At 39.4% G+C, this 17,925-nt stretch overlaps 1 protein-coding gene across 9 annotated transcripts in view; it reads left to right on the forward strand.

Moving 5' to 3' along the window:
- Window positions 1–17,925, forward strand: part of LOC131677940 (protein unc-13 homolog 4B) — a 170,914-nt gene that overhangs the window by 126,449 nt on the left and 26,540 nt on the right. The window contains exon 1 of one of the 9 annotated variants that reach the window (XM_058958043.1): window positions 831–1,206. The exons of 6 other annotated variants lie outside the window; for them this stretch is intronic. Coding sequence is in view for 2 of the 3 variants with exons in the window: in XM_058958045.1 (XP_058814028.1) it covers window positions 1,186–1,206 (21 nt within the window). In the remaining variant the exon portion in view is untranslated. Of the gene's footprint in view, window positions 1–830; window positions 1,207–17,925 lie in introns of those variants that run through there. 2 more of the 9 variants (XM_058958045.1, XM_058958044.1) reach the window with 2 other exon arrangements.

Here is a 17,925-nt window from a genome sequence, read left to right on the forward strand (position 1 = left end):
ACACATTATTTTGGGACGATATGACCTGGTACATTATGACGCAGTTCTTATGCATCACAATATCCAAAAATATAGGTGCGTCACAGTGTTCAGGATATCGACTGTGACATGAACTCCAAAATCGAATGTGTGTCATAACGACCGGGACGTTACGACGCACAAGAGGAGCGTCGTAAAATCCGCAAATAAATATGTGTCATAAAGTCCAGGACATTATGACACACATCCGTTTTTGCATGTTATGGCGCAGCCTGGTGCGTCATAATGTCCCGGATGTTATGACGCACCACCTTTCGGACCTTATGTCCTTGGACGCTATTACACGGTGCCGGTTTAGAACAGGAATAAAGCTTTTTAACCTAAAACCATTTCGTCATATAACAGTATTCATTCATTCAACCACGTGCATGACCTACCAGAACAGTCACCGATCACAGTAGCGACATGTTCTAAGTTTCTTCTATTTATGATACTAGTGAACGTATTTGAACGCTCACGAAAGTGCATTTTGCACGTCCATGTCCAAATTGTATCTCATAAGCAAACAATTCAATACCGACTCCTAACCGAGTGTAGTAACGGATCTCACATCATCCGGATGAAAATTATTTATAGTCTTCGTAATTTTGCGGATTTCTCCCTACAACCATTGACTGGTTGAAAAGAGTTTATAGTCCAATACGATCGCTGCTGTGATTGTTGTCGGTCGCAGGTTTCGTAAGTGATGAACACATCTAATGCGTCTTCCGGCCAATCAGTGCGTGTGTAAACAAAAACTTACGAGCAGCAATTCCTAGTGAAGAAACCTGTACCAACAGTTGGCGAAGGATCATCATTGTCTGTGCTCAACATAGAATGTGCGCCATGTGATGATTATTCGCACATATATTTTCACGGTGTCAACTCTCGCAAGAGTGTGCTGCTGTGATAGAGCTATACACATTAACGAAAAAATATACGTAAAAAGGGAAAACAAGTGATGAAAAATCAGAGAATTTTCATTCTCAATGATCGGTCGTTTTGAACTTGAAAAGTGTGTATAATTTGGAGGGGTGACAAGCGTGGCATAAATTTAAATATACACACATTCATTAAGGAGTATTTAAAAAGAAAACTGAGCAAAAGAGTAAAACAAAAATTTGAGCAGTGAATTAAAAATAAAAGAACATTTTCAGTTCGAGTGCGATGGGCAGGCTACTTCGATCGGTTAGTGATTTTCTGCACCAGTTTTGTGTAATCTTGATATGGACAATATTTAAAATACCATGCCACTAGAAATGTTATTGTGCAACAAGGTTCAGTACTGACTGAACGTAAACGTTGATCGATGGATGTGCAGCGAAAATTAAATAACTGAAGCAGTAATAATAGTTGAATTACGGAAAATCCATTTAGTTTTTCTGGCAGTACATAGGACGGACACGACTTTCCCAAGCGAGGTTTATCCTTTGTTTAATAGTGCGATTGGGATATTGAGTTTTGGTTTAGATTGTCTAAAAATAACCATAAGTCGATTAGAAAGTATGGTTGAAATAAGTGAAAATAACCCTGAATTGTGAGCAGAAAATTATATTTTTTTTCGGAATAACAAGAGAATCGCTGCTACACTTAACCTTAAGAATCAAAGTGAACATTTTTCGATCATATTAGCATTCAATGGAAGCAAATGTACCAAATCTTTCCAACCTGCTCATATTCAGGTGATACGTTGTTCTCAGTAGTATTAAGAATGAAATTTTTCATGCACTTTTCAAACTTGAAAGGGAACCTGTTCAGATTGATAGTAAAAGAACAAAAACTCTTTCTTTAATTTGTTAAAGTTAAATTAGGTGTATATGGAAATTATAGCCGAACACATCAAATAGAAAAGTAATTTAAATATTGTGCTTCGGTAAATTGATTTACTATTTCAATGGTCCACATACATCCATACTTAGGGATGTTGCTAACATCGAAGGCAAGTACTGATACTTTCTACACAATCGTAGTCGTAGTATCGATACTTGAAGATATCGCCATTCGATTCCACGCTTGTACAGTTGCTTAATTTTCCTAAATTAGGCAATCTACAAGCCATTTGCTTGACGATTCAGCAGTGGGTTTTGTCAGCAAATGTTTTGCTCATGCGAACAGAAAAATCCGTCCGACAAACATATTTTCTCGGTCCGATTCGTGTGATGTTGGATTCCGTCGACGATTCTGTCGGACGCTGCGCCCACTCGAGTAACGTCATAAGAGATAAACAATAGATAACTAGCTGATCAAAAAGTTTAATGGACTGCCTAATAACGAACAATGATTGCAATCGATTGATCATCTCTCATATACTTGATTTTTTTCCATCATCGGTGTTCCAACTTTTTAGCAACTCAAATGCATCGGTTGAGGTTGAGTCCGAATTAAAAATTGCATTTGAATCGAAAATCATTCCAAAGGGGTTAAGAATTCCAACACAAATTCTTCCACCCACTTGTTGCTTCAATTTGTTTCGATGTTGTGAACATTGTATCAATATCAGGTATCAAGTACCGTGTAGAAATGGGCAAGCCGGTTCAGTTTGGTAAGTGAACCGTATCCGAGTCACGCACTAAAATCAATCGACTCTTTTGATCGATTAAGTTAGTCGTACCTTGAACAATAATTGTTTGAGATAAATCGAGAAGAAATCCAGGCCTTTAAGAAACGCTTTCGTATTACACGTATTTGATGTAATTTTCTATCAAAGTGTCATTTTCGATAATGGACTCAATTTATTTTATGTTTCTCGGATGAGAGAATGTAGACGATGAATGTACGTATGGGCGTTTTAGCATAATTTCGAAGAGTAGGGTAAACCAATTATATTATTTGACAATATTAATTTTAACTGCAACCATGAGTAATACTGAAAAAAGCCGAAGCTAATCGGTCTTTCATATATGTCTCCTTCTAAAGCGCCCGCATTAGCTAGAGTCCGCTTCTTCATTACCTGGAATGGAGCAATACGAGGGAACCCAAACTAAGGTAATATTGTACGATCTTACAGACAAAGCACGCAGGCACTCCCAGATTTTCCGCAGAAAATATGGAATGTGCTTTCTAGGTTTCATTCAACGGAGAGCCTCGATTGAGCTGAGGCTATCCAAGACAATAAAATAATGATCGGTGGGCAAAGTATCAATGATCTCAAGTATACTGAGTAGCAGCAAGTTCTGCGACGTAAACTGAAGCAGGATCATTGGGTTTGAATGAGGCGGTGAGGTTTTGATTGAATATACCGAAGCCAGTGGAGTCGTCGAGGGTTGACCAGTCGGTGTAAAACATCTTGTTGCAGTCAACTTCTCGAAATTTACTATGAAGGATGCTTGGGATCACTTGCGGACGTATGTGATCCGGGATTCAACGAATCTCGTCCTTCATGGATATGTCGAAGAATACAGTTGAATCAGAAGCATGGGGGAGATTGACACGATTGGGATAATATCAAGAAGGATTGATATTTTGTGCCATGTAATCGAAGTACAAGGACATAAATCGGGTGTGAGAATTGAGTTTGACAAGCCTTTCGAAATTTGCAATTACTGACGGGTTCAAGATATCGCTTCAGATGAGCAATGGATATGAGAGGTCCCAAAATCGATTTTACAGCAAAAGTACGCCCGACAGCACTTCTAGGCTCATCGTATGTATCGAGTGCATACAACCCAAGGCAATACGTAAACAATAATATTGGATTCGCTCTAGTTTGATGAAATGTATGTTCGCTGAGAGCGAAAACAGAATCTCCCATACTCTATCACCGACAATATCGTTGTTTAGTACAGCCTGATCAGGTCTCCTGGATGGGACCCCACCATGTTCTGGTTATTGTACGGAGAAAGTTGATCCTTTGTTGGCACTTCTATTTCAGATACCTAATGTGACATCCCCAGGTTCCTTTAGAGTCAAACCAGACCCCGAGATATTTGAAAGTTGAAATCTGAGCAAAAGTTTGACCCATTAATTGAAGCTATAATTGTGCTGGTTCACGCTTTCTTGAAAATACGACTAGCTCAGTTTTCTCCGCGGAGAACTCGATACCCAGCTGAAGGGCCCAAGCAGACAAATTGTCCAAGGTATCTTGCAATGGTCCTTGCAGATCGACGGCTTTGGGTCCTGTAATAGAGACATTCTTCAATGTCATTACGTAAAAGTTATAGACATTAGCTCTGTGGAAGACCCATGTAGCTAATTCGTGATGTCGATAAATCACCATGCAAAAAATGCGTGTTTTTCAGACACCAAGTTTAGCAAAAATTTGTTTAGAGTCAGTGAAAGAACATGCTGATGCAGCTTCTCAGAAAGAATTTTGATACAAACTGAATCAAAAGCCCCCTTTATATCTAGGAAAACTGATGCCATCTGCTCTTTGCTGGCAAAAGCTATTTGAATTTCAGTTAAGAGCAACGCAAGAGCCATTTGCTTCAACCCAATTGTCGAGGCGAAACAAGATCATTTTCTGGAACAACTTCCGGATACATGACAGCATCGCAATCGGTCGGTACGAGTTGTGATCGGAGGCTGGTTTCCTTGGTTTTTGGATGGCGATGGCCTTCACTTGTCTCCAGTCATGAGGGACAATATCACCCTCAAGAAACTTATTAAATAAATTCAACAAGCATCTCTTGGCAGAGTCTGACGGATTCTTTAACAAGTTAAATTTGATTCTGTCTGGTCCTGGGGCTTTATTGTTACATGACAAGAGAGCAAGTGAGAACTCCACCATCGAAAACGGTGTTTCGTTCGTGTTATCGTTAGGGACGCGGCGCGGTCTTCTGTGCCCGGGGCGGAATCCGGACAAACCTTCTTGGCAAAATCGAATATCCAACGGTTTGAATATTCCACGCTCTCGTTAGTACTGTTTCGGTTTCGTAAGCGCCGCACAGTGGGACGGAATCAAAAAAGCCGTACATTGATATTTGCGACGAAACTATTGGCTATGGCACTTTGATGTCTTCGGAAAGGTTTCTTTATTTTTAAGTAGTATAATATAATGTTGGAAATTTTTGATTTAATTTAATTTCAATTTTACGCAGATAAAAAAATAACTTTGCAAGTTGTTGCCAAAATTGATAGTCATGTATGGAAAGTTTGTAGACGAATTGATTTTATGAATCTTTGTTGAAGTAGCGAAATGGCTATCTGTTAAGCGAAACAAGTTATTTGGTGTAATTGAAGTACAGGTCGGAATACCCCCTTAAAAAGTGTTTTTTATTGAAACTTTTTTATTTGATTTTTTACAGTTTTTCGATGTTCTAGAAAGTTGTAGATGCTTTCAAAACACACCTTTTTGCGGAATAGACTAACTCGCTATCTCTTCGTTTTTAGGACGTATGCTTGTTTTTTGGTGGTTTTGGGCTAACTTTAAGAGGCTAAGGTTTATAGAGTAGCAGCTAAATTTATTTTTTTGTGATTCGGCAAGAAATACCCTATTGATACATATATAAATCATGGGGGATCTAATGGGATCCTTGGAATAATGTGGGGTCAAATAGACTAGCGTTTCAATAAATTATTTGTATTATGAAGCATAAAAAATTAACTATTATGCGAAATTAGTAAACATGTGAAATATTATAGTTCATTCCATATATTCCGTTTGTTAATTTTAATGTTAATGTTAATTTTTTGCTATTTGTTTATTTGTTTATTTGTTTGGTATAATTTCATCTGACATAGATTGTCTTAATGAAAACTTAAAACTAAAGGTTAAAACTAATCAAAAATTTAAACATTACGAACAACACGAAAATTATCAAGTACTCGTTGAAGAAACACATTAGTCGACACATTAAAATCGAAGACATCAGCGAGTTCGTTGAATCGCGAGCAAACGAATCGAAGCGGATCGTGCTGTCCATACTGTGTATTTCGTGACTCCAGGAACAAGAAGTTACGACGACGAAGTTGTCTCTCAGGAGCGTACAAATTCAGCTGAGTAAGCAGAGCAGAACTGTCAATATCGCCTGTGAGTAGCTTTGCAGCGAATAATCCCTGTGAAGTGATCCTTCGTACCTCCAGCGGCTCGATGTCTAACAGACGACAGCGTTCCTCGTATGGCGGCAAGTTAATTGGGTCACGCCACGGCAGAAATCGCAAAGCGTACTTTACGAATTTTCGTTGTACGCCTTCAATCCTGGCGATCCAGTTTGCATGGTAAGGGCTCCATATTACGGCATTGGATTCCAACAATGAGCGTACAAGCGAGCAGTACAATGATTTTAAACAAAACGGATCACGAAACTCCCTAGAAATTTTAAAGATGAAACCCAGTTGTCAGTTGGCTTTTGACAGGATATCGTCATAGTGGAGTCTGAAGGTCATTCCACGATCTAAAGAAACGCCAAGATCCTTAACGCATTCTGTCCTTGTAAGAGAGCAGCCATAGATTTGGTAATCATAAATAAAGGGCAGAGTTTTCCGATGGAAGGAAATTATGCTGCATTTTGCAATACTTAAGCCCATAAAGTTTTTTGTGCACCATTCCTCAAACAGATGCAACATTCTTTGTAACTCCAGGCAGTCGAGAAGGCATTTAATTATTTTGAAGATTTTCGTATCGTTTGCATAAAACAGACGACAGTTCGATGGTAATAGCGATGCGACATCGTTTATAAAAATTGAAAACAGTAGCGGACCGAGGTTGCTGCCTTGTGGAACTCCGGACCGGTTTGTGAACGATTCCGAAGTTGTCGAGCCGATTCGGACCTGTACAGAACGGCTTGTCAGATATGATCTGAACCAAGCAACACCCAACGCTGAGACGCCGAGTAGCTGCAATTTTCCTACGAGTATTCCATGATCCACCCGATCGAATGCTGCTTTGAGATCCATATACGCCGTATCTATTTGCCACCCAGCATCCATGTTTCGTAAACAGTTCGAGGTAAACTGCATAAGGTTGGTGGATACGGATAAAAGTAAAAGCCATGGTGTTCACTGTCGATATAACTTTTACAGCTGGCGAACAGAGTGTCGTTCACGATTATTTCGAATAACTTTGAGCTGCACACCTAGAAAATATAGTGTAAATTTACGTCTCCTGACCCTGACATATACGAGCATCAAAAATGACTTAGTTTTACGTTTGATTTTAATTTTACATGACGTTTAATTTCGTAAATCATGTAATTTTACTCGTCATACAGCGTTTGTTCTGAATGGTAGGAAGTGTAACTTTATGTCATTGCGCATGTAAAATATATGTTTCATGTAAAATTAAACGGAATACGGTAATGTTCCGTCATTTCGTAAATTACAATTTGTTGAATTGTGTCATGTTTGCAATTACGTCAACGATAAAATTAAGATTTTTTTGGTGTGTGGCACACAGAGAAGTAATTCCACGATAATTTGAGACATAGCGTTTGTCACCTTTTTTTAGAACTGGAAATAAGTGGGAAAATTTCCAGCGTGCAGGGAACTCACATTGCTGAACCGATAGATTAAATAGACTAGCCAGCGGATTACAGAGAGCGAGTGCACATCGCTTTAGCACGGATGACGGTATACCATCAGGGCCAGCAGCAAAGGATAACTTCAATTTTTGCATGGCAGTCGCTACCATGCTTTCAGTTATATGCGGAATACTGTAGTCGAACACGTCACGTGGTATTTCACGAATAGCTTCTTCTATCTGCATCGAAGTGGCGGAACTATTGTGGAATACCTGCTTAAAATGTTCTGCGAACAAATTGCACTTCTCGCTTTCGTTGCATTTTCCAAAAACATGGAGCGAGGCAGGCCAGTTTCCTTTCGCTTTGAGTTGACGAACGACCAAAAAAGTTTGGGGTTGCGAAGAAGGTTGTTTTCTGTGCGCTTCACATGTCGATTGTAGAGGTAATGGTTGTAGTGACGATACCGGTTGCTTGTGATTTTCAACTGTTGTTTAAAATAGGGCGAACGAGAACTGCAATATTTCCGAAGGGCAGCCGATCGTGCTCGCTTGAGCGCACGTAATCGTTGATTCGACCACGGTGGTTTTTGCGGTGGTGGTTTAGCTGGAACAACACTTAAGACAGCATTCTCCACAATGGCGCTGAAATGCTCTACTGCCTCATCAATGCAGGTGGACGATTCAATGAAGTGCCAATTGATGATAGGTAACATAGCATTCAATGTGGCGTAATCGGCTCGGCGAATGTCCAAAGAATTCGTAACAGTAGGCTCTTCATAAACAATTTGAGTGGGCATACTAAAGGTAACAGTAGGAGCAGGGTGATCAGCATCGAGATCAATTAGAGGTGCGATGGGTGAGGACACGGTAGTGACTGGTAAATCAGTATCATTTGCAAGAACAAGATCTAAAAGACGTTCGTTCCGATTCAATATGGTGTTAATCTGGGTGAATGCTTGTAGGTTGAACCCGTCGATAAGAGCGCAGCTGCCGGCCGGCATAAGCGAGAGCAGTGGGTCAATGAACGGTAAGTCTCTCTCTCTCTCTCTCTCTCTCTCTCTCTCTCTCAGGAAAACGCCATTGCAGGTTTGACTGGTTATAGTCGCCAAATAGAATGGCGGGGGTACGGATGCCAAATCGGGATGACACTGACCCCAACGATTGTAAGTGATCATTAATACTCACCGCGTCGAATCTTCGGCCTGGTGGCAGGTATATAACGCCGATGCTGAGTGTATTTTGCGGTAAATCAACAATAACCCACAGCTGTTCAAGAGTATTAGAAATAATTGCGGGATCAATGTAGGAATTTGATTTCAGTGATACTGCCACCAAAACTCCTCCGCCGCGAGTCTTACGGCTGTTCAAGTGGGACCGATCAGTTCTGAGTACGGCGTACTGATGTCCAAAAAGTTGTGCAGAATAGATTTGCTCATTCAGCCACGTTTCCGTTAGAACAATTATGTCGTACTCAGCTTCCGAATCAGCCAAAAAGAATGGGTCGATCTTGTTCCTCAATCCGCGCACATTCTGATAATATATGCGGAGGTTGTTAGAAGCAACACGACTGGAATGCGAGATATAGTCAGGAACAGCAGGTTCAAAAATATGATTATACTCGCCTGGGATAGCAGGCTGGAAGCCCTCGCTTCCTTCTCCGACCTCAGGACCGGAACAAATTTGAAGAGGAGTATTAACGGAAAGTACATTTCGGTCGAGAGGCGCGGGGGCTTCCGCATTGCTTGTTATTGGTTGTCGCGGATCCGCAGCTGCACTTAAGATGTTTGATTCGTCTCTGCTACGTTGGCTAAAGGGATTGTCGTTACAGTTGAAGCACGGTTTTTAGGCTGTTCCACAAATCCCCTGAATAGAAGTCCGCTTGGTCATGTTGAAGCATCGAGGAATTGTTCCTTCAAACCAGGATCCAGTCCGATTTTAAACGAAATGAATGACATTTTAGAAACATCCGCCTCTTTGGTAACTAGACGAACCACGTCAACCGCATCGGTTAAATCCAGGCAGCGAGCAACAATTTTTTGTACGTCACCGACTGTTACCAGTGGTTGAAATCCCGATAAGTACAGCCAAAACGTCGGTGGGGGTGGTGAAGTGACAACGAACGGAACTGACAAATCATTGAAGTCAATAAACTTCATTCCACGTACGGCAGAAGCTTGCATCGGTTGACCATTATGACCACGGCGCCGTTTGACACCTAATTTAGGCCAGTCAGAAACAACTGGTGTCCCACCAACAGGGCGCTCAGATACGATGTTTTCAACCTCTTGCTCAGCGTTTCTATCAAATTGAAAAGCTGGCGAACTTGAGCAGAAAGATTAGCCAAGTTCGACGGTTGGGTCTGCTGCAGCGATGCCAGATTCTCGCGACATTAAATCCGTAGATTTGCTCTGCACTCAACAAAGAAACAAAAGTATTCCAAATTAGGTTTTACACCGTTTACACCAACCGACATAACCCCACAAAATGATGAACTTCGTTTGACAATTCTCAGTGGTTTGTTTACATAGGAGTTACGTGAGTTCGAATGTGACAGATGAGCTTCACTTCATTCGTCTCGTCATCTTGCAGAACTCAATAACGGACACAGTTAACCTCACTTTTCTTGACAGTTCACTTATACTGTTTACATGTACTCAGAAAATTTTTTTGGATGACTAGATTCGCTCGAAGCAATTCGCAAAGATTTTTTCTAAGTCCATGTAAACAGTACAAGCGAACCGTCAAAAATAAATACTTGAATTCATTTGTGACGTCAGCGTAAAGTATTCAATAGTGTTTTTCACCCCATTTAGCGATTGTGTGTGTGTGTGTGTGTGTGTTAACCTTCCTATCTGATGTTTGCATGTATTTAAACATTCATGCAAAAAACTTGGTTCACGGATTTAGGAAGGTGTTAGTTCAATTGACTTTCCGATGACCCATTTCGTGTACAGTACCAGACATGTTCCGAGGTAGGGTTCGTCGCGGTTGCGGTAATTACCGCAACCGCGCGGTATTTACCGCACCCGCACTGCAAAATCTGCGGTGCGGTGAGACACTTTTTCCCGCAGATGCGGTGCGGGAAAAAGCTTTTACCGCGCGGTTTTACCGCAACCGCACCGCAAAAAAAATGATAAAGTGATAATTTTGATTATTCTAATTGATAATGAAAGAAAATCTAGCTGTGTCCGAAATATTTTGACGCTATTATTTTTACGACATATTTTGGACTAGTTATTTTATATTTCTAAGTAAAACTTCACAAACTAACCATTTCAAATACATAAAATGCAAGATCCAAACAGAGACAAAATTATCAGATCATTTAAAAACAATACATGTTTACTCTTAAATCCAATTTAAAAGTGAATAACTTCTCTCGATTTCTGTTGGAAATCGTGGAATTATGAATCGTTTTCGATATCAATTTGGTAAACACGTGATCAAACGTGACCACCCTAGTGAGAAATGTTGGTGTTTACCAAATTTTCCTCCTTAGGGTGAAATATAGCATAATGCTACATAACTTTTTTTCGTGTACTTCCATTCAAATTTACTATAATTTTCTACCAAATTAGGTCCTAATATTTTTCAGTCAAGACTAGCTTTTTTGAAGCTTTTGTTGCCAAATACCGCATAGTTTGACTCCCGTTCCCTGCAATTGAAGTTTTTGCCATTGGCTCTTTGGCAAAATATTAGAGGAAAATATATTAAATGCTAGAACTTTCGAACTAGCATTTAGAAAATTACACTTCATTCATTTTTAAAGGGATCAATCTTAGTTTTTAAATGATAATGCATCTGTTTCTTTAAGAATGCGGAAGTTAGAGTTTTGGGATATTTTGTCCGTAAAACCCCCTATTTTTAAAAATCATGTATGCTACAAATCATACATTTTTTGCAGTTTTTCTAATGTTCAATAATTCTGTGCCGGTTGAGACCGGACTCCTGATTAGATGTAATGTATAGGCAATTTTTTTGTCAAATATGGCGTCGTTCTTATTAATGAAATACAATATGTTTTTATTTCACTGTATTGGAATATATGCGCTACTATATAGAAGTACTGGTATTTCGACTTTGGTGAAATTCCGTTAAGAATGAAAGGTGGTTTACTACGTAAATGCGAAAATCATCCATTTCGTTTTCATATGTCAAAAACATTGAAAATATGAAAATTTAAAGAAAAAAATATGCAACTTCATTTCTTATTACATTTTTATTCCACATTTTTTAATTAACTGAAGGGTTGCTAAAATAAAAGTTTTCCTATTACTGCAGTAGAACGTTTTTGAATGTATAATGTTTGCCTTAAAATGTATGGAATTTTATTAATAGAAAATGCAAAAGTTGATTTTTTCATAAACATTACATTCTGAGGAGTCTCTTAAAGTTAAATTTCGTGTGAATAAGAATAACATTTTATTATATATGGTTACACAAATGTTCAATTTTTCAACACCATTTTTAAAAATATAAAAATTTTACCGCATTTACCGCATTACCGCGCGGTGCGGTGCGGTAAATAAAGTGCGGTTGCGGTAAGCGGTGCGGTTTTATTATTTTTTTGCGGTTGCGGTGCGGACAATCCATTTACCGCCCACATCCGCACCGCGACGAACCCTATTCCGAGGTCATCGTTCCATCAACTAGCCCCGCCTTACTGTAATGTTTGTATCAATTGGATTGTAACATTACAGTAAAACTTTCGATTCCATTTAAGCAGGAAATCGACGCGTATTTATTATAATGGTTCAATTTGTATATATAACATAACACATGTGTACTATAACTTACCATTTTTTTCAGTTTTCTACCTTCATTCATATCTTCCATTTATGTCTCCTTTAACTCTCATCCACATTTCTTGAATTTCTGCTTATTTAAGAAAGAAAAGGGGAAATAATAAAAAAGAACCGATAGACTCCGTGTTTTCCTCAGCGCTTCCGTTTCTCCTAGTCTGGTGTCACTGCCTGTTGGACTTGTGTAAGTTGTTCCATTGGAGATCTCCAAGGAGCGAGCGATTTTCACCCCATTTAGCGATTGTGTGCCATAACTCAATTCCAAGTTAAAGTTATATTCAATTATGAATTGATATTTAGTACTCTACAAATGCTTCTTACTAGTAGGCAGCATTTTCAATACACAACAGCAGTAAAAAGCATTTTTAAAATAGCAATCCAACCGACTTAGTTAAGACGCACTGTTTAGGCCTATTTGTAACCTAAAAATTAGCAATGCTGAAAAATTTCACAATGGATGAAAAGTATTTTTTTAGTTCTTGGGGCATGTGATACAAATTATTTCTGTACAATTCAATCCACATTGTCCTTGTAAAGCTTCAAATTTTATATGACAATATCTATAGAATTGTTCAGTCTAGACGAGGGTTCTAACGTCACTGATGTTGTTCGTTCAGGAACCATTCTTGTTAGTTCTACAGTGAGAAAAAATCTTTCAAAATATTTTTATGCCAGCAATTGTGAGATATCGTGATATTAGTTTCGTTCCTTTGCACAACAAATTCGTATCGCACCTTCGAGCGTTATATGGAACAACAAATTTGAAATCCCATCGCTTGGTTTCAACCGATTAAACGTGTGATATCTCTCTGGTTATTCTTTTTTAACCATCGTTATCTGCCCTTTTCGTTTCGTTTCACTTAATCGTACGCTGCCTGGAAATTTACAATCGGTTGGTGAGTCCGCTTGTCGTATTTTCGAAATTTGTCCAAGATATATCGCAGAGTAAACGTCTGGTCCGTCGTAAATCGTCTGTTTTGGTATTCACCGTCACCTGATTCAGCCAACGGGCGCAGTCTTTTAAACAGAACAGGTTATTCATAGGCGATATTGAGGATTGTTATGCGATATTAAGGCCACTGGCCACTTATTCCTAATAGTCATTGGTGATTGTGCTATCCCTATTTTTTGTTATATTGTTCGTTTATATAACGCTATTCAATGTGGAGCCATTGCCTTTTATATATTTACAACAAATAAAGTTAAAGATTTTTTCAATAGGCTAGTATTAATTCCCTCGCGCGCAATTAACTATTGCGCGCGGAGCTTTTAACCTTGTGGGGGGCATTTGTAGCAATGCCTGACGGTCATTCAGTCTGCTTCTTTGGTCGTCACTTCGTCCATGCTAACAACGCAGCAGTTGCCTTGAATTAAACGGTCGGTTGGCTTTGTATGCTTCTTCGATTTGCTGACTACGGTCGTGAAACCTTCCGAAATGTCCCACATCAAATTGTACCACGGAAAAACGCTGTAAAAAATTACCTAGTTTGTCCGATTCTTTTCAAACCTGCAATGCAATATAACCCATTAGTAACGTTTTGGCATATTTATTTTATTCAACTACAACACCACAACCTTACGCTCGGACATTACGCTTAACTCCCCTCATTAGTTTCTGTACAACATCTAGCTGCAGCTTCTCCTGTACGGAAACCCATTTTTTCTTCATGTCTTCCTCAGTTTTGACCTCCTTGGGATGCTTCCGTAGTGCCTGCTGTATTTTTGATGGGCCTTAGTTCTGGTTCATTTCCTTGGGTACAAAAGTATTCCCGTTGGCTTCGTACCATTCCAGGACAACATTTGAACAGTGGCTCGAAGCTAGATCTGGCCAGAAGATCGTAGGACCCTCGGGTTGTTTCAACAGAGGAAACGGACGCTTCTGATGACACTCCTTGAGATAGATCTCCCCGTTTACAGTCTCGGTAGTCAGGAAAGGCGTACTCCGTTTGCCACAAAAGCAAATCGCTTGACAAATTATATATTTATTGGCAAACTTTGAAAGTTTCTGCTTCCTTACTTCCTCTGGAACATCAAATTTGTGCTGGGTGGTGAAGAATAGTTGCCCCGGAAGCTACAGAATGTCCGCCTTGACGCGAAGTCTTATCATCCATGATGAGATAATAAGGCTTCGTCAGCATCTAGGTGTACAGTTTTCGCGTCCAAGACTTTCCCACCATATTTTTCCGTTCGTCACGATTTGGAGGATTTATTATCGCACAACGTGGTTTTGCGGATTCTCCATTTTGTTAAGATTATTTTCCAATAGAAAAAATAACTGTCGATCATTGGCAACCTTCTTCAAAAGTACACTGAGATAAATCCGTAGATTTCCGTAGAAAAAATTGCATTTCCGTAGATTTTATCTACGGATCCGTAGATACGTAGAAAACCTCCAAATCCGTAGATCTACGGAGATTTCCGTAGATCTGACATCGCTGGTCTGCTGTGATTCAAGTGCATCCTTGATGTAGGAAGAAATACTTCGATCGTTCAATTTGTCTTTACATCCGCAGCATACAAAGATTGCTTTTCCTTGCGAAAACAGATCCCTGATGTTTGAGCGGTTATTAAAACCACAACATTGCTGGCTGATGTGGAAAAATGCGTCACAAAAACCACAGCGTACAGGTTCCAGCTCATTTATCGGCAAATGACACTCTCCACATTGTTTTTTTTTCATTCTTGCTTTGGTCAGGTTCGGTGCTGATGAAGCAGAGAGTAGCAAGTGTAGGTTGGCTGGCTAGTGCTATCGGCGCCAGAAATACACCAATTGAACAAAGCAAATCACAATTGCCGCTTGTCGAAACTTTATTTAGAACGCTCGTAATCGCGAGAAGGATTATAAATCGACGAAAACTATGCACTCCTAGTTAGTTAAAATCGTAGTACGAAAAATAATAAAAACGATACGACAAGGTTTTCCTATGAAAATTACAATATTTAATTCCAACTGAAAACACACGATCAGAACACGATAGATCTCACTCACTACACTAATATTAACATGCTCATAAGTCATCAGTGTCCTGCCAAATCTTCTTCGTCATTGGATGAACAAGGTATTTCGTTGCTTAGAATACTCGGTTATATTAATACCTTGTTCATCCAATGACGAAGAAGATGATTTGGCAGGACACTGATAACTTATCCTGTCTCGCATAGTGCAAATTTCAAGTTATTTAGCAAGATTTTAAAGGAATCGATTTTCGGGATAATGCTTCTACAATTCCACTGTAGAACAGTGATTGAATCCGTGCCCTCGTTCGATGAATTTGCCATCAAAGGATGCAGTCGCTGAAAGGAGGGGCTATTTCGCAATAAACTGTATCAAGAATGTTTTTACTGCGGGGAGAAAGCTTATCAAGATAATATCTGCGGGGAGAGAGCTTATCAAGATAATATCATATCATATATCAAGATGCTGTTTAGAGGGTCGGCAATATTTAGTGCTGTAAAAATACGATCCACAATGTCATAGAAATTTATTAATCCAGCGCTAGTTCTTTTCTCTGGCTGAGATATGGGAACACTTGGGGTATTTGATATTCCTGAAAGTGCTGGGAAATCCTTTTCTGAGCTCAGGTTAATGAGACCGGAAGCGACTTGCTTCGGTTTACATCAGTACTTCCTTGAGTAGTTATTTTAGGGGTGGCCTTTACGAAGCTTGGGAGAGGAAATGCTACTCCTTTTTCTATTGCTTCTAGGTACAGCAGAAGATGTTCCCTCCTGGCGTTCATCGCAGTCGCCTTCGTCTGTAGACAAGTTGGTATAGATGTTCGTAGAGAGAGGTAGTGTAGCTATCTTAATCATTTCTGCAAAAGATCGTTTAGAGCGTTCCTGAAGGGAACACTTAAAATTCTCCTCGCGCTGTTTATACGTGGGACTTAAAGGGAGATCATGTGGGTTTCCCTCACAGTAGAGACACTTCCTTCCACAGGAATCATCCGCATGATTCCCACCGCATTTCCCACAACGGGCCTTATTGCTCTAACAGAATACTGTGTGTCCCAATTGTTTGCAATTAGTACAGTTCATGACTCGCGGTACAAAGAGGCGAACAGGTAGACGAACCTTGTCAAAGAGGAGATAGTTGAGTAGAGCAGAACCGACGAATGTCACCCGATAAGAGTCTGAGTTGACGTATATTTTCTTCCCGACAGCTGCGATTGATGCTGAATGCAAACGTTTGCACTCCAGTATATTCACTGGCTTAAGCATGGGGTCTTTGAAACAGCTAATCCCATATTTTAGCAGCTCCTCGCAACTCAGACTCGGATCGGCAACGACCCCAATATAATTTGCCTGATTCAAACTAATAACAATCATCCGTAGTTTATCAGGACGAATTTTCGATATTTCTGTCACGGCCAAATACCTATCCGTCAAAACTCTAGAAATCTGCAACCGATTCAAACACTTGTTGTCTTTGGTCCGGAAGAAGATCACGAAGGGCCCGGTGGTCGAGCTAGGATATACTTTGAGCCGGGGATATTGCCCAGTACACGTTAGTAAGACAACCAAGAAGGGGAAATGTAAACTAATACTAAACTTGTGTATGTAACGGTATCCAGACGGCTTACTAGAAGAACACTGCTTCATTGGTCACTGACCGGCTAATGGTACTCGGAAACAGAAACACAAAAGAAGGGAACTATTTCAAGAAATTCGGAATTTTACTCCTGAGTCCATTCAATCCTCATGAACTAATTCATGAGCCCTGATATATTAGTCACGATCCAATATCCGCACTCGTTAAATAGTTCACGAAATCATGAAATATTACTCAAGTATTCGTGAGCCGGTTCATGATACCTAGTATAATAGTCATAGCTTACCGTTCGTTTTCGTGAAATAGTTCACGAAATCATGAAATATTATTCATGTATTTGTGAACTGATTCATGATACCTAGTATAATAGTCACAACTTATTCGTTTTCGTGAAAAAGTACACGGAATCACAAAATATTATTTATGTATTCGTGAACTGGTTCACGATTCCTAGTACATGATTTATGATCTACTTAGTATCAATTTGCGTGCTTGGGATATTTAGAAGATATCCCTAATTATTTACAATTTTATGAAACATGAAGATGAAATTTTTACGCGAACTCTTTCACAAAATTTGGAGTATTATTCGTGGAATCATTTTTGTTCCATACATTTTTTCCTGAAATACTGCTAGCGACCAGTAATAGGAACGAGCAGTAGATATAAAAAAACTATTAGGACCGAACCAGAACCAGATATCGCTAATGAGTCTTATTTTAATGATCCAGCATATATTTTCACGTTATTCCGAGTAAAAAACCGTTAGTAACCAAAAATAATAGATAACGATAAGGCAAAGAGAATTTACGAATACCATGATAAAACTGCTGATATCATGAACATTAGTTACTTTACTCTTTGACAGTAAATTACGAAAATCGTGACTAAGATCATGAAATCATGAACATGAATTGCTCTATTTATGACTAAAACATCACGATAACACGAACAGAAGTTACAAAAATCGCGACTAAGGTCCTGAAATCATGAACACATTCACACATGAATACATGACTCATGAAATCATGAACATGAATCACTCTACTCATGACAAAAGTATCGCGATAACGTGAATAGACATTACGTACATCGCGACTAAGATCTTGAAATCACGAACTTTAATCCCTCTAACGCCATGAGAATTCACAAGAATCGCG

Source organism: Topomyia yanbarensis, chromosome 1, assembly GCF_030247195.1.
Source record: "Topomyia yanbarensis strain Yona2022 chromosome 1, ASM3024719v1, whole genome shotgun sequence".
Classification (NCBI taxonomy): domain Eukaryota; kingdom Metazoa; phylum Arthropoda; class Insecta; order Diptera; family Culicidae; genus Topomyia; species Topomyia yanbarensis.